We start from the raw sequence: 24,665 nt of genomic DNA, 5'->3' as shown, positions 1-24,665 counted from the left end.
GAGAGCCAACACACACACACACACACACACACACACACACACACACACACACACACACACACACACACACACACACACACACACACACATACACACTGTCCTCATTGTTTATGATATCAATATTTGAGTCTGAGGTTCTGAGGTGTGAACCACACCTTCTCCTCCACCTCCGCCCCCACCCTCTCCCCAGCCCTGTGGTGGTTTGGGATAATGAGCTTGTAGACCCTGTGTGGGGGCGGCACCACCTACACCACCGCAGTGACATGAGAAGCAAGACGGAGAACGTGGGGATGACAGACCAGGGAGAACACTGCGAACCACAGAGCATTGAGCAGAACCTAGAACCCCAATCTCTCTCAAAGTCTCACTCCTCTCAGAGAGTCTCATTCTGTCAGAGTCTCACTCCTCTCAGAGAGTCTCATTCTGTCAGAGTCTCACTCCTCTCAGAGAGTCTCATTCTGTCAGAGTCTCACTCCTCTCAGAGAGTCTCATTCTGTCAGAGTCTCATTCCTCTCAGAGAGTCTCATTCTGTCAGAGTCTCAATCCCTCTCAGCGAGTCTCATTCTGTCAGAGTCTCAATCCCTCTCAGAGAGTCTCATTCTGTCAGAGTCTCAATCCCTCTCAGCGAGTCTCATTCTGTCAGAGTCTCAATCCCTCTCAGCGAGTCTCAATCTCTCTCAAAGTCTCACTCCTCTCAGAGAGTCTCATTCTGTCAGAGTCTCACTCCTCTCAGAGAGTCTCATTCTGTCAGAGTCTCACTCCTCTCAGAGAGTCTCATTCTGTCAGAGTCTCATTCCTCTCAGAGAGTCTCATTCTGTCAGAGTCTCACTCCTCTCAGAGAGTCTCATTCTGTCAGAGTCTCACTCCTCTCAGAGAGTCTCATTCTGTCAGAGTCTCATTCCTCTCAGAGTCTCATTCTGTCAGAGTCTCAATCCCTCTCAGCGAGTCTCATTCTGTCAGAGTCTCAATCCCTCTCAGCGAGTCTCAATCTCTCTCGGAGAGTCTCAATCCCTCTTGGAGAGTCTCAATCCCTCTCGGAGAGTCTCCTTTTCAGCCAGGACTCTCATCATCTCTGACACATGTGCAATGTGATGCTGTTCCTCTTCTCCGTGGCCCAGCCCTCTTCCTCCTCTTCGTCCTCCTCCACCACGCTGTGCTCCTCCATGGATGCCTCCAGACAGCTACACTCCGATTCGTATATGGTGGGCAGGCTTCCTCTAAGGCCACAGCGTCGGCGCAGGGCCAGCAGGAGAGGCTGGGGCATGGTGAAGATATCCACGTTGTTGCCCAGGTCCACCCACGCCAGGCTCGGGAACTTCCTCCTGTCCTTCACCACCTCTGTCAGGTCTTTCACCACGGCGATGGTGAGGCGGTTGCCGTTGACGGCGAGCGTGGAGAGTCTGGGCATGACGCTGAGCGGGGGAAGGAGCTGGCGTAGGCCGTCGTCCTGCATGGCTGTGAAGCTCAGGTCCACGGCGGTGACAGAGGTCCCGTGTCTCTGCAGGTAGTGGGACACGCGTTGGACGTCCCGCGCACCCAGCCGTATGCCCGACAGGTCCAGTGTGTCACCCGCCATCTTCAGGGAGGTTTTCAGACTGGAAAACAGAAACACTCATTAAACCAACCTCCTCTGGCTTCAGGGTCTTGTTAACCCCAAAATGCCCGACTTATTATGATTCAGTGTGTGCCCGTGTGTGTGCGTGTGCCTGTGTATGTGTGTGCGCATGTGCCTGTGTGTGTGTGTGTGCCTGTGTGTGTGCATGTGTGTGCCTGTGTGTGTGTGAGCCTGTGTGCGTGTGTGATGCTGTTACTGACGTATCTTTTTTCCATAAAACAAGCACAGATCAACTATTGATAAGACAAATAATATTAATGACAAATAAGGAAATGACATTGAACAGCATTAATATCATAGCATTAACAATATAATAGCATTAACAAATAGTCATTTAAATATATTAACACTGCATGCAGGTTAAGTTTAACCTGATCACCGCAACATCATTCCTGTCTGATGTGGATGGAGATGCAGGTCTAGTGTTGCTGTGGCTGAATTCAGCTCCCCAGTCATCTGGTTTGCTCTGTTTCACATGACGCCATTGAGCACAACATAATGCACTGGCTGATCACCCCGTCCAGCCCCACTGTGTGATGACTTTACAACTTCACATGCCCCCGTATGTTATCACGGTTCACACTGAACCTGCTGTTCTGTAGGTCCAGCTGGGAACCAACATTTAGGGCTCCAGAACCTGTTTATTTAGGTGGAAACGCAACAAATGGATTTCTAAATTAGAAAAAAAATGGATTTCTAAATTAGAAATCAGGTCCCTTGATGGTGGAAAAGGTTCATTTATGTGCCAGTGTGTGTGGGCTTCTCTGTGTGTGTGTGAGTGTGTGGTGTATGCAGTCTTTTTCCTGAGTCTGATGGACAGTGCGGTGGGTGGTGTTCTGTGTATGGTGTGCAGCACTGGGGGGGGGGGGGGGGGGGGGGGGGGTTGGTGCAGACATTGTGTGTGTGTGTGTGTATAGTAGAATGTACAATCACTCAAAAATTTTTGCTGGTGCAGTGTTATTTTGACTTCCACATTACACCAGTGATTCCACTATTGCTCCTAGCAGCTTGGCTGCACAGGCAGGCGCGCGCGCATGCACACACACACACACACACACACACACACACACACACACACACACACACACAACCTTGTTAAACGCAGACCCAAGCAGAGACAGGAGAGGCCCCTCCCCTTTATATTTATGCTTCACTCTCAGGTTGGCTGCAGTTCATGGTAGTGTGGCACGAGGCTTTGCTCTTTTACCAGAAACTGCCTCCTACCATAATTAACCATGAAGACATTTATGCAAATCTCCATGTGCCTCGCACACGCCCCCATGCTTGAGTAGCTCCGCCTCCCTGCAGCTCCTGGCTGGTACGGTAGGTAAAGAGGCTCAAATAGATGACCATTCTATCTGCAGCAGTAGAAGCCAAGGGCCTGGAGAACAGAGCAGCACAGATTAGCAAGGTTATTGATTCTTGAGTGGATCATAATTCACCTTGTCCTCTCCCTGTCCCTCTCTCTCTCACTCCATCCCTCTCTCTTTCTTTCCCTGTCCCCCTCTCTCTCACTCCATCCCTCTCTCTTTCTCTTCCTCCCCCTCTCTCTCCAGATTCTTCACCATTTTTCTCCTATTGGTTGAAAGCAAGCTATTCAAAATTACAGTCTGTACCAAAAATCAATTTCATACATGGGGAATAATAAAGTCATGTGTGTGTGTGTGTGTGAGTTGGGCGGGGGGGATTCCATGGGCTTAATACATTTTATGAAGAGCAATAACGTGCCATCATTCTTTCACTCTCTCTCCCTTCAGCTGTATGACTCTCCCTCTCCCAGCCCTCTCGGTCTGCTGTCAGAACCCTCCATCTGCTTCACGGCTGCCCGCTGTGGTGTTGGGACTGGCCTGAGACCCGAGGCTTTCTGCCCGTCACCGCTCAGTTCGCTGCAGCAGGGGCGTCTCTCCAGGAGGCGTCTGGCACGCTCCTTCTGCGGGGGAGGACACGCCGGTGCAAGGACACGACAACCCTCTCTCCTCGCCAAGCACACTGTCTACTCGAGAGCGCCAGTGGCAATGGTTCCAGCGTGGGGTGAGGGAGGAGGTGGTTGGGGTGGAGGTGAGGATGAGGGTGGGGGTCTCCATCAGCAGAGCGAGGCAGCAGACCTGTGGCGGCGTGGTGACGGAAGCAGCCGTGCGCACGAACACGATCCCCGTACAGCCTACGCTGCTCTGACGCACTCCAGCGGCTTTAATCCTTTGCTGTCACTAGCATCACTAGACTAGACTGTGGTGAACTCAGGGACGTGTATACCTGTGTATCTGTGCTGAACCTGTGCAGAGCCCAGCAGAACTCGGGAAGCACCTGTCCCACTTCACACTTCACCGACACCGCTGCACAAACAGTCACTCTACGCGGCCTCCTTCCTCTCCCTCAGCCTTACGAAAGGAGCCTGTACATACAGGAGAGACCCCCCCCCCCCCCCCCCCCCAACGACACCCCCCAATACTTCCTCCCCCGGCATGACCCCCCCCCTCCCTGGCATCCCTCATGTGCATCTCACTGTGCTCTTCCCTCATTGGCCGTTTCTTCGGTTCAGGGTGCATGTTCTGTGCTCTCTCAAACAGACACTCTCCTACACCTGTTTCCACATAACTTCAGCCGTTCCGTCAGGCAGAGAGTGCCTGGGCACAGGGAAGTCTTCTCCCCGGGTGTGACACCCACAACAGGAACACTGCCTCTGCCTTTCCTTCTGACAGCAGACAGATCCAAACCCACATTCAGGTGCAGAGATGGAAAATCACTGCATCTGCTGTGTGCTGCACCCATGCCACATTGGCCCAGCTGCATGGGAGTTTAGTAAGTTAGACTTACTCCTGAGCCCTTGCTGAACAAGTTTCTTTTTATTTACCCACTTAGTCTGGTTATCCAGGCTGGTTATCCTGTCCAGGACTTCAGGAACCTCCCATACAACACACGCTATGCCAGTACAGTCAATTAATCTCCAACGTAGTCCAGTGTGTCTACTGTATGAAGGACGCTGGCATCACAAGCAGAGCTGTGTTCATCTACTACATCAACTACAAACACTCACTCCTCAGGTCAAGCACAGTTCATCTAAACAACATCCACTGACCAGCTTACAAACACAGATACCATGTGACTGTAGGTCATTGCGATTATCATCTCATCTGTTTGACTCTTATGTTCTCACACACGCACACACACACACACACACACACCCACCCACTTCTGAGAGAGGATGGCAATCTATTTTAATTAGCCTTCAGAAAGCCACACTGAGATTAGAGTAAGCCTAAGGGACAAGCTACCACACACACACACACACACACACACACACACACACAAACATAGAAAGCTGGAGTATACCTCTGCCAACATCTCATCCCACTAATCCCACAGACACACAAGATGTACTGATGCAAGTACTGCATCAGGAGAATCTATAAAACAGAAAGCACACACACACACACACACACACGGTCACACGCATACATGTGCTCAAGTGTATACACACACACACACACGCACGCACGCACGCATGTGCGAACACATGTGTACGAGCGTGCGCACACACACACACACACACACACACACACACACACACACACACACACACACTAGACTGCATGTCTCAGGTCTGGTTTTAGGTCTTTGTGGTTTGAGGGTAATTTCTCTGTTTTGTTTCACTGCCTATATGAGAATGAGTGATTATACTGATGCAAAATGTGCACGCTTACATAATAACACTAGCTCGTTCTCAAGAATGCACACATGCATACACACACAAAGGGGAATTTGCTTTTTCTGCCACACTTTCATTCCATTCTGCAGATTTTGATACGTCAATCAAGTTCCTGGAAGCCCTCAATTGCCATCCATATAGCAAATTACACGTTTAATTATGTTTTTCTGCTTGTGTGTGGTGCATATTTCCTCCTACACAACCACCATAATGAGCTTCACTGTTCTAACAGATAAATGTCTTTCATTTTGTGCATTACGTCCGTGCTTTGAAAGGATAAAGCAATAAACAGAAGTTTGAAGGGATAAAGCAAGCACACACACACACACACACACACACACACACACACACACACACACACACAAACACACACCTCTACCACCACAACCAGCAGAATGATTCAGTCCGAAAACAAACATAAAACTGAAAGAAGAATCCCCCCCCCTGCCCTTGTCAAAGTGGTTTAGTCCAAACTCATGCCCATATCTCTAGGCCATGATCTGTATCTGTACTTCACTGGCTGAGATACACCAGCTGGTTCTAAACCAATATGCCTCATGAAGGAAGGGTTGAAAACCTCAAACAGTATGAAGAATGGAAACAAAGTATTGAAGAAACAAAGTAACAAAGAAAGTAGGTTCTTCCATTGATTTTGTGTATTGAATACACACACACTGCGCCCAGCTGACTTTAGCAGTGCACCTGAAGCATTCTTCTTCAAGACAAAGCGGACAAAGTTTCAGCAAATCCCTTCCTTAAAGTTTGTTGGCTAAAGGTTACGGATTAGAAGTTAAAAGTCCTGAGGGTGAGAGGAAACTAAGGGCAGGGTGGAGGGAGAGGCAGTGGGTGGAGTGGTTGGAGGTGGGGACTTGTTTGCGGAGTGTCTCCAGGAGTGTGTTTCCAGACTCCCATTACATACGTCTACACCAGCCTCTCTCCACTGCAGCCATGCTAACACGGTTTCCTCATCTCACAATCCCTGACAACAAACTGCAAGTCACAAGCCAAATGGAGAGAACAGCGGCCTTCGAACACCATCGTCACGGCGGCAGCCTGTCAACCCACACGCCCACATCCTTCCCTGGAGCCCCTGCTCCCAGCGCGCCAGCCCAGACCAGCCTGATGAGAGAGTGGGTAATTAAGGCGGGAGTTTGTGCGGGGGCGCCGCGGCTCATCCTCTCCCCGCCGGCTGCTTTATTAAACAGATTCATCATGTGATTGCGTTATTGCAGTGCCGGGCGCTGGAGGGCGGATGTGTGCGCAGAGGCACGCGGGAGAGATTCCGTGAGCCGTGGCTTCCGCGCTACGCCCCGCGAGTCTCGTAGGCCATTCCAGCACAGGAAGTGAGCCACGGCTGATGCATTCCAGCTCGCGCTCTCCCGCTCCTGAGCGACACGGTCTTCATCTGGAGCCGGTCAGAGCCAGAGGAGGGTCATCTCTGAGACTTGACCCCACTGCCTAGAGATGTCATGAAATGATTCATTAAGAAGGCTGCCTAATTTGTCTCATGTGCAAAGAAGCTGAAACTTACATATGATAAAAGTGTGAAGATTGGAAGTGGGGGAGCTGGTCAAAGACGGCAGCGTACCATTTATCTAATGATGCGCAGCCTATTTAAAGTTTCAGGAGAGCTGGGAAATATTAGGGAAGTTAAGAGAGTTGGTGTGGTTTTCTCCTCTGAAATGCCACGAGCGCTGGGCTGGTAGGGCCACATGGTGTCCGCCGCTTCATTTCCTGACTTTAGACTCCACAGTGAAGAGAACAAATCATCTACCCCACAGAGAGATACAGTCATGTCCTACACCACAGAGAGAGATACAGTCATGTCCTACAGCCACAGAGAGAGATACGGTCATGTCCTACACCATAGAGAGAGATACAGTCATGTCCTACAGTCACAGAGAGGGATACGGTCATGTCCTACTGCCACAGAGAGGGATACGGTCATGTCCTACAGCCACAGAGAGGGATACGGTCATGTCCTACAGCCACAGATAGGGATACGGTCATGTCCTACAGCCACAGAGAGAGATACAGTTATGTCCTACACCACAGAGAGAGATACAGTCATGTCCTACACCACAGAGAGAGATACAGTCATGTCCTACAGCCAGAGAGAGAGAGATACAGTCATGTCCTACAGCCACAGAGAGAGAGATATGGTCATGTTCTACAGCCACAGAGAGAGAGATACAGTCATGTCCTACAGCCACAGAGAGATACAGTCATGTCCTACAGCCACAGAGAGAGAGATACGGTCATGTTCTACAGCCACAGAGAGAGAGATACAGTCATGTCCTACAGCCACAGAGAGATACAGTCATGTCCTACAGCCACAGAGAGAGAGATACAGTCATGTCCTACAGCCACAGAGAGGGATACGGTCATGTCCTACAGCCACAGAGAGAGATACGGTCATGTCCTACAGCCACAGAGAGAGAGATACAGTCATGTCCTACAGCCACAGAAAGAGAGATACAGTCATGTCCTACAGCCACAGAGAGAGATACAGTCATGTCCAACAGCCACAGAGAGAGATATAGTCATGTCCTACAGCCACAGAGAGAGAGCCAGTCATGTCCTACAGCCACAGAGAGAGATACAGTCATGTCCTACAGCCACAGAGAGAGATACTGTCATGTCCTACAGCCCCAGAGAGAGAGAGAGACACGGTCATGTCCTACAGCCACAGAGAGAGATACAGTCATGTCCTACAGCCACAGAGAGAGAGACAGTCCTGTCCTACAGCCACAGAGAGAGATACAGTCATGTCCTACAGCCAGAGAGAGAGAGAGAGAGAGAGATACAGTCATGTCCTACAGCCAGAGAGAGAGAGAGTCATGTCCTACAGCCACAGAGAGCGATACGGTCATGTCCTACAGCCACAGAGAGAGATACAGTCATGTCCTACAGCCACAGAGAGAGATACTGTCATGTCCTACAGCCCCAGAGAGAGAGAGAGACACGGTCATGTCCTACAGCCACAGAGAGAGATACAGTCATGTCCTACAGCCACAGAGAGAGATACTGTCATGTCCTACAGCCCCAGAGAGAGAGAGAGACACGGTCATGTCCTACAGCCACAGAGAGAGATACAGTCATGTCCTACAGCCACAGAGAGAGAGACAGTCCTGTCCTACAGCCACAGAGAGAGATACAGTCATGTCCTACAGCCAGAGAGAGAGAGAGAGACAGTCATGTCCTACAGCCACAGAGAGCGATACGGTCATGTCCTACAGCCACAGAGAGAGATACAGTCATGTCCTACAGTCACAGAGAGGGATACGGTCATGTCCTACTGCCACAGAGAGGGATACGGTCATGTCCTACAGCCACAGAGAGGGATACGGTCATGTCCTACAGCCACAGAGAGGGATACGGTCATGTCCTACAGCCACAGATAGGGATACGGTCATGTCCTACAGCCACAGAGAGAGATACAGTTATGTCCTACACCACAGAGAGAGATACAGTCATGTCCTACAGCCACAGAGAGAGATACAGTCATGTCCTACAGCCACAGAGAGAGATACAGTCATGTCCTACAGCCACAGAGAGAGAGATATGGTCATGTTCTACAGCCACAGAGAGAGAGATACAGTCATGTCCTACAGCCACAGAGAGATACAGTCATGTCCTACAGCCACAGAGAGAGAGATACAGTCATGTTCTACAGCCACAGAGAGAGAGATACAGTCATGTCCTACAGCCACAGAGAGATACAGTCATGTCCTACAGCCACAGAGAGAGAGATACAGTCATGTCCTACAGCCACAGAGAGGGATACGGTCATGTCCTACAGCCACAGAGAGGGATACGGTCATGTCCTACAGCCACAGAGAGAGATACGGTCATGTCCTACAGCCACAGAGAGAGAGATACAGTCATGTCCTACAGCCACAGAAAGAGAGATACAGTCATGTCCTACAGCCACAGAGAGAGACACAGTCGCAGAGCGCAGTCATGTCCTACAGCCATAGAGAGAGACGCGGTCATGTCCAACAGCCACAGAGAGAGATATAGTCATGTCCTACAGCCACAGAGAGAGATACAGTCATGTCCTACAGCCAGAGAGAGAGAGAGAGATACAGTCATGTCCTACAGCCAGAGAGAGAGAGAGAGAGAGATACAGTCATGTCCTACAGCCAGAGAGAGAGAGAGAGAGAGTCATGTCCTACAGCCACAGAGAGCGATACGGTCATGTCCTACAGCCACAGAGAGAGATACAGTCATGTCCTACAGCCACAGAGAGAGATACTGTCATGTCCTACAGCCCCAGAGAGAGAGAGAGACACGGTCATGTCCTACAGCCACAGAGAGAGAGAGAGACACGGTCATGTCCTACAGCCACAGAGAGAGATACAGTCATGTCCTACAGCCACAGAGAGAGATACTGTCATGTCCTACAGCCCCAGAGAGAGAGAGAGAGACACGGTCATGTCCTACAGCCACAGAGAGAGATACAGTCATGTCCTACAGCCACAGAGAGAGAGACAGTCCTGTCCTACAGCCACAGAGAGAGATACAGTCATGTCCTACAGCCAGAGAGAGAGAGATACAGTCATGTCCTACAGCCAGAGAGAGAGAGAGATACAGTCATGTCCTACAGCCAGAGAGAGAGAGAGACAGTCATGTCCTACAGCCACAGAGAGCGATACGGTCATGTCCTACAGCCACAGAGAGAGATACGGTCATGTCCTACAGCCCCAGAGAGAGAGAGACACGGTCATGTCCTACAGCCACAGAGAGAGAGAGAGACACGGTCATGTCCTACAGCCACAGAGAGAGATACAGTCATGTCCTACAGCCACAGAGAGAGATACTGTCATGTCCTACAGCCCCAGAGAGAGAGAGACATGGTCATGTCCTACAGCCACAGAGAGAGATACAGTCATGTCCTACAGCCACAGAGAGAGATACAGTCATGTCCTAGAGCCACGGAGACACGGTCATGTCCTACAGCCACAGAGAGAGACACGGTCATGTCCTACAGCCACAGAGAGAGACACGGTCATGTCCTACAGCCACAGAGAGAGATACAGTCATGTCCTACAACCACAGATAGATACAATCATGTCCTACAGCTACAGACAAGAATGACATCCTACAGCCACAGAGAAGGGTGATGTCCTATTGAGCAGACATGCATCTCATTGTGTCTGTCTGCCTGTTTCTCACCCTGTCTCTCTGCCTGTTCTCATTGTGTCTGTCTGCCTGTTTCACACCCTATCTCTCTTCCTGTTCTCATTGTGTCTGTCTGCCTGTTTCTTGACCTGTTTGTCTTTTAGTCAGTCACTCACCCAGGGAACATACTGGGTGAGGGGGAGCTGCTCTGGGAAAGAGGGCAAGGAAAAAAGGAAAATTCTAAATAAAGAAACAACAGAGAGAGAGAGAGAGAGAGAGAGAGAGAGAGAGAGAGAGAGAGAGAGAGAGAGAGAGAGAGAGAGAGAGAGAGAGAGAGAGAGAGAAAGAGAGAGAGTGTGTGCAGTCCCGTGAGGTTGATACTAGCCAATTACAGAGTGTAAAAGCAGCATGACCAACAGCAAATGAGCCCTTGAATTTACTCACTCCAAACATGTTTTTGTCCAGAAAGTATTACTTCTCCACTTTACTCCATAATCCATTTACATATGAGTAGGTGAAGGACGTGTTCAGTGGTGACGGCAGCATTGAAGTGTGGGTGGAGGATGTGTTCAGTGGTAGCAGCAGTGTTGAGGTGTGGGTGGAGGACGTGTTCAGTGGTGACAGCAGCATTGAGGCGCGAGTTGAGGACGTGTTCAGTGGTGTCAGCAGGGCAGAAGCGTAGGTGGAGGACGTGTTCAGTGTTAACAGCAGCGTTGAGGCGTGGGTGGAGTTCATGTTCAGTGGTAGCAGCAGTGTTGAGGCGCGGGCGGATGACATGTAGGGCCACAGGCCCGGGAGCTGCTGTTGTGGTGTCTGCTGGATGGTGTAGAGATTGTGTGTGTGAGACGAACAGGAGCGCAGCAAGAGAACTGCTGCGGTCACTCAAACCCGACTAATTGCTCAGGGAGCAGGAGAACGCACGGGCATCGTTAGCGGTTTTCCCCTTTTAGAAAGCCTTCCCCCTGGTGAGGGGGTTTGCCTGACTGTGTTCCTGCTAAAAAACTGTCACCAAAACAAATGCACCCAGATGATCCAGTCCTAACATGGCTGAGTAAACTGTGCTGTTGTTGTTGTTGTTGTTGGTGGTGTTTTGGCTGTGTGGGGGACAGACAGACGGGCCCCAGGCGCTTACCAGGCATGGGACTTATTCCTGGGCACCTTGTGCCGTGCCCACTTGGGGTGAGGCGTCAGGTGGTAGACCAGCTGCCGGCAGATCTTATCAGAGGATCTGAGGGCGTCTGCTTCCTGTGGGGGAAACGGAGGGGGTGGGGCTTATTAGAGGGCCAACAAGCTGAGCTGAAGTCCTGAGATGGCAAATAAATCTCAGTGATACACACACACACACACACACACACACACACTTACTTGCACACAAGATATAAAGAAATAAACATATCTACCCTAGTTCAACATACGTGAAAAATACTGTTACATACGTAACAGAGTTGATAAGCATAAATGATTATGATCATATTTTCAAGATCTTCAACATCCTTCTCTAATGTCTTTACACGTCTTTACACTGTGCCGTGTCCAGTGAAGGATCGCTGCTGTCTCTCAGTCTTGGACATACGGGCTCTTTGTCGATGCATTTAAGGCTGAAGGTTTGGGACACACCCGACCTGTTTCACTGCTGTGTCAACACAGGATGTCTCACTGCTGTCTTTGGTGCACTCCTCAGTAGTGTCCATCGACCTGAGTGTCCTGCAGCTATTTCACCATGACAGCGGCTTCTATAACACCCCCCCCCCCCCCCCCCCCCCCGTCTCAGACTCTTTAAGTGGATTGGCCTGCAGACAGTGGACCAAATCTAATCGATACTACAGCACAACAGGCACAGGGTTGTATCGCAGGCCAAAACAAAACCTCAGGCAGCTCTCCTTCCCCGAGTGGCCAGACACCATATCAACCTGGTACAGAGATCACAAACGCAGAACCTGAGACAATAAGCTTGATGCGTTAAATAAACACATCCCAGGAATAGACGGCTTGTTTGGAGAGGCAGGCAGGAAGCGGCAGACGTCTGTACGACATCCTAAATACTCTGCAGTTTCAACATTTAAGTTTGCCATTGGATACGTATTCTACATTAACATTTGTACACCTGTTACATCTGTTGTACATGTGACTCTTTTCATAAAGGAACAGGAAGGCTCTAGATAGCACTGCAGGTTCACCTGTGGCCTCACGGTCAAAGCCCAAGTATATCCAAACATGTGAATTGAGGAATGCGACCAAGCGGACCAGCTGGGAGAGCGTAGCCCCGCCTCTACACATCAGCTGGGACCAGGGGCAGCGTAGCCCCGCCTTTAAACATCAGCTGGGACCAGGGGCAGCGTAGCCCCGCCTCTGAACCTCTGCCGAACCTCAACAGGCTCACGTCCACACGTCCTGCTTCAACCAGCACCAACAGACACAAAACTCTCCAGAACAGACAACATTCTTCAAACACTGCCAAGTTCTCCTCTCAAGCTGCAACCTCTGTTTGCCAACGTTCAGGATTGTTTTTGTCCTGACCCTGATAACTTGGTGCAGTGTAACAGGATGATCTTCAGACTCAAGTCCTAGGACAGGGAAACAAACGCAAACCTCGGGAACTATGTTTTTCCCAGTGTGCACGGAGCTTTTAGCGCAGGGTGCCCAGGCTAACGAGCTTCTCGCAGCGGACAGGAAGAGGGAGTGAGGCGTTGGCTGCTGAGTCTCTCGGGAAGAAGGAAGGTCACAGCGACCTCCTGCACGACGGCAGAGCGCGCATCACACCGCCGCCGTGAGCGGGCGGTCCTGCGGGCGGAAGCCCCCCCCACATCTCCGCAGCGGCACTGACGAATCGGACAGCGCAGGCACCGTCTCCCTACGCCAGCTAGAAATAAGTCCTCACCGTGGCAGGACGTAGCATAACGAGTGTGTGTGTGGCGGCTACGGCTGAGGCCCGTCCCGGAAGGCCAGGGAGGCTGACAGCAGTGAAAACACAGCACCGTCAGACCGCTACGCCCGACACATCGGCCCACCGTCAGCTGCTGGCCAGGATGAGCACCACCTGCGGCGGTGGTGGTGTTATATTTACCGCTGTCTTAACTCTTCGTAGGTGCAGAATGACATCATGGCTAGGGCGACTTACCCTCTTTGGGCATTGCATGTCTCTCGCCAGACTGAGCAGCAACTCATGTGAAATTGGATCCACCAGGTTGAGAAAAGCGGCGTTCTTATACAGGATATCATTAAGAGATGTTCCTTCAAGCCCCATGTCCTGTGGAAAGTGGGTGGGGAGACAGAGAGAGAATTACATGTCTATTGTTAAAACTAGCAGTTCTTACTTTTGAAGGTCACTGCAAAGGAATTTCAGCCTTTTGTCATAGTGCCACCATTTCAGGGGGCCGTAAATAGTCCCACCAATTAAAAGAACCTTAAGACTGTCTTTGAGTTGCTGGGTGCAAATACTCGGCAAGCCTGTGACCCATCGACATCATTAGGCACTGGGTCCTTGTTCCAGTGTGGAGCTGTCAGACCATTCTCCATTGCTGTCTGTTTTGGGCACCACCCCCCCCCAATAAGGCTTGTTTTCATCCCCAGGAAGTGGGATGCTCAGTGGGATTCAGGTCACCGTCTGCTGATCAATAAAGACCAGTGAGGCAGATCCAGTGGCAGGTGGACACGTGGCACCACCCCACCTCACCGAGGCTCCGGACTGGAGCCGTTCTCTCCCCACCACTCACCATGCACCATCTCTCCTTACCCACCCACCACTGGTGCTGTCCTGTCTGCCAGCTTGTTTGCATTTCCAAACTCACTAACGAGCTCCTGCTTATTAACAAAGAACTCGCTCACTTATTTTTGTTACACATCTAATATTTTGAAAAAAAGAATATTTCATTCTTGAGATGCCCTGCTACTTTGGCATTTCTGTTTGTTTGGGCCTAAACTCAGACACAACAGTAATAGAATCCCCATTTAAATAGAGACATCAGTAATAAAATCCCCATTTAAATAGAGACATCGGTAATAGACTCCCCATTTAAATGTCATGTTTAGATTCCATGCTGGACATTCAGATTGCTCGCACAAGCAAGAACCAATAATGCAACTAAATTGGGCTGGTCAAAAAACAACAGAGAATACACAATAGAGAATACACAACAGATATACACAATAGAGAAGACACAACAGAGAATACACAATAGAGAAGACAAAGAAACCAAATGCTCCATTTCTTATGGCTTCCATTTAAAGAATTTCAATTTTCCCTTTTCAAATTCTGTGCACTGAAGTACAAAGATAAAAAAACAAACACAGAGAATCACAGTCCAGTGACATATGGACTGTAGTGCTGAGTTGTGTCCAGCACTGACAGGTTCTTCTCCACAGGGCTATGTCACTGTAGCTAGCCAGCCCTCACTGTAGCCAGCCGGCCCTCACTGTAGTCTCCTGTTTCACACTGCAAATACCACGGGTTCTATATATATATGCCCTACGGAGTGCTGCACATACACGCAGACTGAGTTGTCCCTGATTATCAAACAATGTGTGGAAAATATGTGGCTTGTTGTGTTCTGTAGTGCAACTGGTCATGTGCTGCAGTGTGGATGGTTGTGTTCTGGAGTGTGTATGGTTGTGCTCTGGAGTGTGTATGGTTGTGTTCTGGAGTGTGTATGATTGTGTTCTGGAGTGTGTATGGTTGTGTTTTGGAGTGTGAATGGTTGTGTTCTGGAGTGTGAATGGTTGTGTTCTGGAATGTGGCTGGTTGTGCTCTGGAGTGTGGCTGGTTGTGCTCTGGAGTGTGGTTGGTTGTGCTCTGGAGTGTGGTTGGTTGGGTTCTGGAGTGTGGCTGGTCGTGCTCTGTGAAGGCAGTGATGGCTTAATTCCAAGCACTATAGCACTCCTGCTTGCATAGGCACACACACACACACAGCAGCAGGAGACTAGTGAGAACAGGAAACAAGACAGATTCACGTAGCTTCTTCACCGCACTGATCACAGCTCACAACACCAGCTGCTCTCCCATCCATCTTTCCGCAAGTGCTGGTCTGTCTGCAGGTTCTGCTACGTTTACAGATGCTGCTGGTCTGTCTACAGGTGGTGTACATAAGTGCTGCTCTGTCGTGCTCAACTGCAAAGATTAATGGGAGGACAGACAGGAATGTGGGATTATATATGTGGATCAAGTCATGTTTTTCAGATATAGAAATTCAAATCTCATTGTAGTCTCCCCTCGTTCTCTGGATATTCCCAGCATCCTCCGCTTCCCGCCACACTAAAAAGATCTAATGAAGCCCAGCTGGCTTTAGCATTTATTCTAATGAGCCTGAGAGTAATGAAACTGGTGAGAGGGCTGGAGTAACGGCGGGGGAGACGGGAGAGTGTTTCCCCCCTCACCACAGCATCCCTGCGGGAAATGAAGCAGAAATACAAGACACTGTCTTCTTCCATTAAAATCTCCAGGTGATTAACCTCAAGCGTGAAACCTCTGCTTTCTTTGGAGTAATTTTGGTGTGATATGGTGGTGTAGCCTGCTCTCTAGTCTGAGATGGAGAAGGCATGCCATGCAGTAGTCTGGGCCATGTGCACCCTTGCTGGGAGAGAGTCCTTCACTATGAGATGATATACAAATGCTTACACCGATCCATAATTGGCTATGCATGATTATTTTGAACAAACATTAAGAAACACTTTGGTTTTGCAGAAAATAACAAATGAACTCTCTTTAAATGAACTCTCTAAAGTCTTCTAGTTCATTAAGTTGTGTTTTTTTTCCTATCCATATGCACAACTTCAGTTCATTTATCCAAACTGCAGCCAGTCCAGATGTTCAAAATAATTGAATCACCAAAATGAAACTCATTTCTCATGGTGAAAATGTAAAAGTCTAATGAAGACAGAGAGAGAGACAGTCTCCCTCATTACTGGTACGGCTGCCGCACTGCCCCCTTTACTGGGTTAATAAGACGAGATCACCTAACCGCAGGGGTCTCCGTGAATCACACGGCTTTGTTTAGATTCCTCAGAACTCTGAAGAGCTTCCACACGAACATCAATATGGGGCAATGTCAGAGCTTGCAAATGAACCAGATCGCTTTTGGAGGGTGGGGTTGGTGCATGAGGGTGGCACATGGCGCAAAGGTGGTGGTGGTGGTGGTGGTGGTGGTGGAGCGACATCCTGCAGCCAATCAGCAGTAGAAGTGTGTGAGTTCACACTTCAGCCCCCTGAGATTTGCAACTGTGTGAGGAGCAAAAAGACCCCAGAAGAAACATAACAGTACATATTCTATGCCACTACTACTCTCTCCAGTGCCTGGATAATTCCTGCGCTCTTGTGTCAGTGTTGGGAAGAGGTACATCTAATGGAGGACCCCTGTGATGTTTATAAACCTGGTGGTGTCACGAGACCCTGCCCACCAGTGGTAAACACATGGGTAATGCCGCAATCAGGGCAGCAGAAGACTTTAGAGCTTTGGGACGATCCATTTAAAAGCTTTAGGAGGTGAAGCAGACCTAATTCCCTTCAGTGAAGCGAAGGGTGGTGGAGTGAGTATGGGGTGGTGTAGAGTGAGGGTGGGGTGATGTAGGGTGGGGGTGGTGTACAGTGAAGGTGGGGGTGGTATAGGGTGGGTGGTGTAGAAAGAGGGTGGGGGTGGTGTACGGTGGGGGTGAAGCGTAGATCAAAGTCTGCCCCCAGCCTACACCCATGCTGTCATATACGGTAGTAAAATGTACGTGCGCGTATATTAGGGCTATATATGGTACTGGGAGCGCGGAGAAACGAAACGCAAGTGTGTGTATGCTGTGGCTGGCGAAAGGGAGTTTCCATTAAAACGTTCACAAGACCGAGAGAAGCTTCAGTGTCATTCCTCTACATGGTGTCAGAAGTAAACGGATTATGGCCAAGTTCAACCCTCCGACAAGCTTTGCGTTTGACAAGCCGGGTGAGTGGCCAGATTGGAAGCAGCGTTTTGTGAGGTTTAGAACCGCCACTAAGTTGGACAAGGAAGATGGCGCTGTGCAAGTGAGTAGCCTGATATACGCCATGGGGAGCGAGTCAGAGAATATTTACCGCTCTTTCGCATTTGAAGAAGACGGACACGAAAATAACTTCGTAAGGGTGCTGGAGAAATTTGATGAGTACTTTGTGCCCCGGAGGAATGTAATACATGAACGCGCGTGCTTCCACCAGCGAGTGCAAAGACCGGGTGAGAAAGCCGAGACTTTCATAAGAGCCCTGTATGAACTGTCTGAGCATTGCGACTTCGGCGCTAGCAAAGACGAGAATATCCGTGACCGAATTGTTGTTGGGATACTCGACAAGGATGTATCACGGAGACTGCAGCTGATGAAGGACCTGACACTAACACTGACCATAGAGACGGTCAGGCAGTCTGAAGAGGTGGCTTCGCAAGTCAGCATGCAGGGAGAGGCAACAGGTGCGATACACGAGGTCACTCATAAGCGCAGCAAATACACCAAGCACTACGGTAAGCCAAAAGGGGGAAAAGACGGTCAGTGTGGAAAATGTGGGAGAGAAAGACACAGTAAAGATGAAAATTGCCCAGCTAGAAAATCCAAATGTAATGCATGCAGCAAAGTTGGACACTGGGCTAGAGTGTGTCGGAACAGGAAAGCTGTGAGTGAAGTCACTGAGCAAGGAGAGCAGTCATATTTCCTGGGAGCAGTGAATAAGGCAGAAAGTTCATCAGAGCAATGGACTGTGAAGCTGCTGGTGGGCTCCACACCAGTTGATTTTAAAATCGACACAGGCGCTGATGTGAGCATCATTACAGAGGAGACCTACCACTCACTCATCCCCAAAAGATCCTTAGAGACTGCAAATATCCCATTGGATAGTCCAGGTGGCGAATTGCAGTGCATAGGACAAGTCCAGAGCACTGTGACCTACAAAGGAGAAACTCATCCATTGACAGCATATGTTATCCGTGGACGAACAGTAAGCAACCTGCTCAGCAGACCGCTTTCAGTGAAAATGAATCTGGTGAAAAGGGTGAATGAATTGGTGTGCAGTAAAGGACATTTACAAGCTTTTGGTGAGCATGGGACATTAAAGACTGAACCTGTGAGAATACAGCTAAAAGACAATGCTCAGCCATTCGCGGTGCACACAGCACGTCGTGTACCATTTCCAATGTTGCAAAAGGTCAAAGAAGAGCTCCAGAGGATGGAGAGAAACGGCATCATCGAGAGAGTGACACAGCCCACTGACTGGTGCGCACCCATGGTGCCAGTCCTGAAGAAAAGCACAGGTAAAGTCCGTATATGTGTTGATCTTAAGAAGTTGAACGAGGCTGTAAGAAGAGAACGGTATTTGTTGCCTACCACTGAAGAGATTACAGCAAAACTAAGTGGAGCCACAGTGTTCTCTTCACTCGATGCTGCCAGTGGATTCTTCCAGATACCACTGCACCCAGACAGCTGTAAGCTCACCACCTTCATCACACCATTTGGAAGATTCAATTTCAAGCGTCTTCCATTCGGCATCACTAGTGCACCAGAAATCTTCCAGAGAAAGATGAAAGAGACACTACAGGGACTGGATGGTGTAGAAGTATTCATGGACGATATTCTGATCCATGGGGTTACAACAAAGGAGCATGATCGTCGTCTGGAGATGGTAATGCAACGCATTGAGTCAACTGGAATGAAACTCAACCGCGAGAAGTGCTCAATCAGGCAGAATCGGCTACGATTCCTCGGACATCTCATTGACCAGTCCGGTATCCGCCCAGACCCCGACAAAGTAGAAGCTATCCAGCAGCTACCTCCACCTGCAGATGTACAAGAGTTAAAGAGAATATTGGGAATGGTGAATTATCTAGGAAGATACATTCCCAACCTCTCAACAGTAGGACAACCACTGTATGAGCTGCTCAAAAGTAACAAGAACACATGGACATGGGACCATGCACAACAAACAGCTTTTGAGAACATCAAGGAACTGCTGACAACTGCACCAGTACTCACCTTCTATGATGTAAACAAGCCCACTGCTGTGTCTGCAGATGCAAGTAGCTACGGACTGGGAGGGGTGCTCCTTCAGCTCCATGGAGAGCAGTGGAAACCTGTGGCATTTTGCTCCAGACGTCTCACTGAAGCAGAAACACGCTATGCCCAAATAGAAAAGGAGAGTTTGGCTGGTGTGTGGGCATGTGAGAAATTTGATAGATACCTCAGCGGGCTGGAGCAGTTTAAACTTGTGACAGACCACAAGCCATTAGTGCCCCTTATAAACAACCGCAGTCTGGACAATGTACCTTTACGTTGTCAACGTCTTCTCATGAGGCTCATGAGATTCAACCCCATTGCAGAATATGCTCCTGGAAAAACTCTAATCATTGCAGACACCCTGTCACGCAGTCCGTTGGCCTGCAAAGATGGCGACACACACACGCACAGTGATGTAGCCTGCTATGTGGCTGATGTAGTAGGGGGAATCCCTGCATCCCCAAGCAAGCTAGATGAAATCAGAACAGCTACATCTACTGATGCTGAATTGCAGTCTGTCATAAAGCTCATAAGAACTGGGTGGCCTGAGCACCTAAGCAGTGTGCCTGAAGCTGCAAGAGAGTACATCCAAATGAAACCGGAACTATCAGAGTATAATGGCCTCGTCCTTAGAGGAAACAGGATAGTTGTGCCACGAGTGATGAGGAGTGAAATTCTCCAGAAAATCCATGATGGACACCAGGGCCTAGTGAAGTGTCGAGAGAGAGCAAATTCATCTGTATGGTGGCCCAGGCTCAGTAAGGAACTAAGTGAGCTCGTAACATCATGTCAGGTGTGCCGTGAGCTGAAAAGAACACAACAAAGGGAACCTCTCATCTGTACAACGCTTCCAGAACGACCCTGGAAGAGGATTGCCATGGACTTGTGTGAGCACAATCACCAGCAGTACCTGGTGATCTCTGACTATTACTCAAGATTTCTCGAAATACTGCACCTACCAACAACAACAAGCGCACAAGTCATCAAGAAATTGAAAGCAATCTTTGCCAGATTTGGTATCCCTGATGAGGTTGTGAGCGATAATGGGCCACAATTCTCATGTGCGGAGTTCCAGGCTTTTGCAAGACAGTTTGATTTTAAGCACTGTACATCTAGCCCTCACCATCCACAAGGCAATGGACATGCAGAGAGAGCTGTACAAACAGCAAAGAAAATTCTCAAACAAGAAGATCCAGTGCTGGCTCTGATGAGCTATAGGTCCACTCCATGCTCCTCCACTGGGTTCAGCCCTGCTGAATTGCTGATGGGGAGAAAAATCAGAACTACACTCCCAACCTTGGAGAAGAATCTCCTGCCAAAATGGCCCAGTAGGTTTGCAGTGAAAGTGAAGGATGGGAAGGAAAAGGCTAAACAGGCGTATTATTTCAACCGTCGTCATGGAGCCAAGCCATTACCTCCACTTCGACCAGGAGATGCAGTGCTCCTGAAGCTGGACAATGAAAAGTCTTGGTCCGTACCAGCAGTGGTCTCTAGTGAGAGCACTACTCCAAGATCTTTTGTAGTCAGAACACATCAAGGAGCCGAGCTGCGGCGGAATCGCCGTCATCTTCAATTAGGGCCAGTCCCACAACCTGTCCAAGCAGAAGCTGATCACAACACAGGGACAGATCATACAGATGCCACCACAGTAGAGACTGTTCCTGCTAGTCAGAGTCTGGACAAACCCGCAAACCCTTTACCTACACCCACCGTGACCAGGTCTGGTAGAGTGTGTAAGCCAGTTAGCAGGCTCGACCTGTAGGGTTACACTATTTTATGGCCTTTGGGGGGAAATGGGATAAAGAAAAAAGAAAATTGAGTGAGTGAACTGTGAAAGAAAGAAAAAAAAGGACATTTGTTGTATTGTTGTCAGTATTGTTGATTTGTGAGCATGTAAATGTGACTGTTATAATATAGTACCATGTTTGGGTAAGACGCTAGAATATGCTGGAGAGTTTCAGTGTGAGAGTCTTGGTTTAAGGTTAGTGCTGTCTAAAGAAAAAAACATGTTATGGTTAAGTTGAATTGTTCCTTGCTGTTACTAAAACGTAAAAGGGGAGATGTCATATACGGTAGTAAAATGTACGTGCGCGTATATTAGGGCTATATATGGTACTGGGAGCGCGGAGAAACGAAACGCAAGTGTGTGTATGCTGTGGCTGGCGAAAGGGAGTTTCCATTAAAACGTTCACAAGACCGAGAGAAGCTTCAGTGTCATTCCTCTACACATGCTGCTCCTCACCATACATGGAGTCTTAATGACTTCTGAAGCAGCAGCAACTGAAGATACAACGCATGAACACCACAACCATGCAGAGATTACGCACAGAGTTTAGAAGTCACATAACTGATGTGGTCTCACCCAGTCCTAAAAGGTGGCGCCTCAGGCTGAACTATTTTGGGGCTCTGTAGACAGGCCCTACAGGGCAGCACTGACGCGCCATGTGGTGCACGTTCACCGAGCGTCAGTAATTAATCACGGAGTAATGGTTCCTCGTGAAAAGGTCCTCTAAACTCAATAATCGCACTTGTCTTTTCACCAGCCAAATATTTACTTTATCCAAGGACAAAAAGACGATCGTTTAACTTTAATTTCAGTGGTGGACCACGTAAGGATTTTAACCTGCGGTCTCACTTTTAGGGTTCCGAACGGTTTTAGTAGTTGAACGGTGATCCAGTTTCTAAATCGTTTTGACACTCCGGGCATGCAGGTTAAAACAATAAACAAGGGTTGTCATGTTTGAAATGCTGCGTGCAGAAGCACAGAACCCAAAGAACCTCAACACCTGTGTAAGCACATCCATCAGAAATGAGTAAACTATGAAATCTCATCCTGCTGGACGGACGAGGCGTTTGATGGCACTTCTTTACCTTCCTGAGGAGTTTCAGTACGTCTGCCGCCTCGTCCACTCTCTGTTCTTTCAGCAGTTTCTGGATCTCCCGGGCCCAAGTCACTCTCCGCTCATACGGACTCGGATTCGGTTTGCGTAAAATTACGGGGAGCTTCTCGGACTTCAGCACCAAAGATGATAACCAGAGTTCCCCGCCACCTCGAATCTCACTCTTCTCGCTGCCCGCCGAACTGTCCTGCTGGTGCCGTCTCCTCCTGAAAAACGCCGCTTCGCTGTCCAGACTACTCTGTCTGGTCAACTTAGAACCCATTGCTAAACTTTTACGAGTCCTACTGACACTATCGCGATTTCAGGGTTATAAATAAAGAGTTTGCTCTTAAACTACGTGGCCGTAACATTAACGAAGTCGAAAACTTGTCAGAGACGACTGTGTTTACGATTGCACGCACAGTGCAATCTCACTACGTTACTGTTTCAATTTACATTACTTATTCTAATGCTATAATTTCAAACTAGCCATAGTGTGCTAAATTCCAGCAGACTATATTAGCCAGAGAACGAATAATTTCCCAGTAGCGTTTTCTCGGTGTTTCTCTCGCCTCTCTGCACTCTCTATATTTTCGTCTTCAAGGCTACAACACAAGACTGACTGGAGTCCAACCTCTGGCCAATCAGATTGCAGGAATCCCACACGCGTGTTTAATAACAGAGACCCTCCCGCTCCGCTCGCGACACACGGGCGCTCGAGCGTTCGGGGACCGTCATCCTAATGAAGTATAAGATACAAGTAACAAGACACCGTTACTGTTGAACGGATAAAGAAAATGAACGCGTGCTAATCCGGTGCGCGTTTTAAACAGGTTTTATATGAAGAAGAGAAGTGTTAATTAGACAAAACCGCAACGGAATCTCGAAGGCTTTGTCGTTATGTAGACCATATTGAATGAAATAAAATGTACTATATCCACGACGTTCGTATTTATGTTGCGTCTAAAACGTATTCAGCAAATTCATTTGTGCTAATTTATACATTACATAAATAGGCTAAGTAAAGGAATTGCATATTTATACACACTAACTATGGCTAGATCAAACTAAATCTAGCTACTGTAACTTTCAATTAAGTTATTTACATAGTAACTCGTGTTGAGGTCTTTTTAAACTTTGTTACACTAAACCGTTTTGTATATCCCACTGCGTGTATCTTACAGCACTGTACCTACCCATAGTTAATCTTTCACCTGGACTACCAAAATGTTGTTGAAACCATTTAACCGTTTAATCCAACGGTCCTGTGTGATGTGTGAGAGGTGTTACAGGGCAGCAAAGGGCCAAGGGTGAAACGCGTTATGAAGGCATGTTTGCTCTGCCTTAGCGTATGCCTCTCCTCCCACTGGCTGTGATAAACTTCTGGTTTGTTTTATTGTTCTGGGTTGAACTTTAATGCCAACAGAGCTTCTCAGCTGTGTACCATTTTGAGACTACTGTGGAAAAGACACTTTCACTGTTAGGGGCCTCGCACAGTCAAGGTAGGAAATATTAAGTTTATGTATCGATATATAAATGTAGCCTATATATTCGTCTTTACATATTAACAAGGACTATAATAATAACTCAGCCATTAGTACTAGAATCATTTGTTCAGTTCAAAATAGAATGAGAAGGCTGTAGAATGTAGAATGAGAAGGAATCATGGCTATTCTCTCAGGTGAAGCAGTAAAGCTTCTTCTGTCAGTCCAGAGTTTCAGTTTAACTGTGGAGATTTGTAGGAAGGAAGAATATACTCACCCATCTTTCTCTGGCATGGTGGGCTAAACTCTGCTTGCTGCTGGCACCACAGGCTTCTCTGGGGGTGACTGGAGTGCAGCTCTCTCCCACACACACTGCAGAGAGACTGGGTTATCACAGACAGGAGCACAGCATAGAGAACCACACACACTGCAGAGAGACGGGGTTATCACAGACAGCAGCACATTGTTGAGAACCCCACACCCTCCCCCTTTCTCCCTAAGACTTAAAAATTGTATATTCTCTATTTGCTAAAAAAGACAATAATGGACATTTAATAATGCTCATATTTATTACATCCTTTTCTCATTAAGAGAAAGTTTTGATTAAAGGATGCAGTGTGACTTGGTTAATCTCACAGACGGAGGAGACGGATGACACAGAGAAACCATTGAAACCATTTGCGATGCTGTTTGCATTAACCCCTTTTAAAAAGGTCCGATTGAACCACACCAGCTGGATTCACAAAGTCATCAGTGACAGTGGAAACAATCACAGCTTGATTCAGACTGTATGAAGAAAGACTGACAGAATGAATGCTTAATTTTACATTATATATAAACAGACAGAAATGAGCTAACATGAGGATGCCGTT

General features: G+C 48.5%; 1 protein-coding gene across 1 annotated transcript; it reads right to left on the bottom strand.

The window, feature by feature from the left end:
• Positions 1–537: 537 nt before the first annotated feature.
• lrrc75bb (leucine rich repeat containing 75Bb) lies at positions 538–22,978 on the bottom strand. Its single transcript, XM_077019889.1, has 4 exons — positions 22,302–22,978; positions 13,564–13,692; positions 11,578–11,690; positions 538–1,595 (listed from the first exon to the last, which is right to left on the bottom strand). Exons 1-4 carry the CDS (start codon positions 22,590–22,592, stop codon positions 1,067–1,069), a joined length of 1,062 nt encoding a protein of 353 aa, XP_076876004.1. The 5' UTR covers positions 22,593–22,978; the 3' UTR covers positions 538–1,066.
• Positions 22,979–24,665: the final 1,687 nt, after the last annotated feature.

The sequence above is a fragment of the Brachyhypopomus gauderio genome, chromosome 10, assembly GCF_052324685.1.
Source record: "Brachyhypopomus gauderio isolate BG-103 chromosome 10, BGAUD_0.2, whole genome shotgun sequence".
In the NCBI taxonomy this organism is placed as follows: domain Eukaryota; kingdom Metazoa; phylum Chordata; class Actinopteri; order Gymnotiformes; family Hypopomidae; genus Brachyhypopomus; species Brachyhypopomus gauderio.
This window is presented reverse-complemented; position numbering and strand designations above follow the sequence as displayed.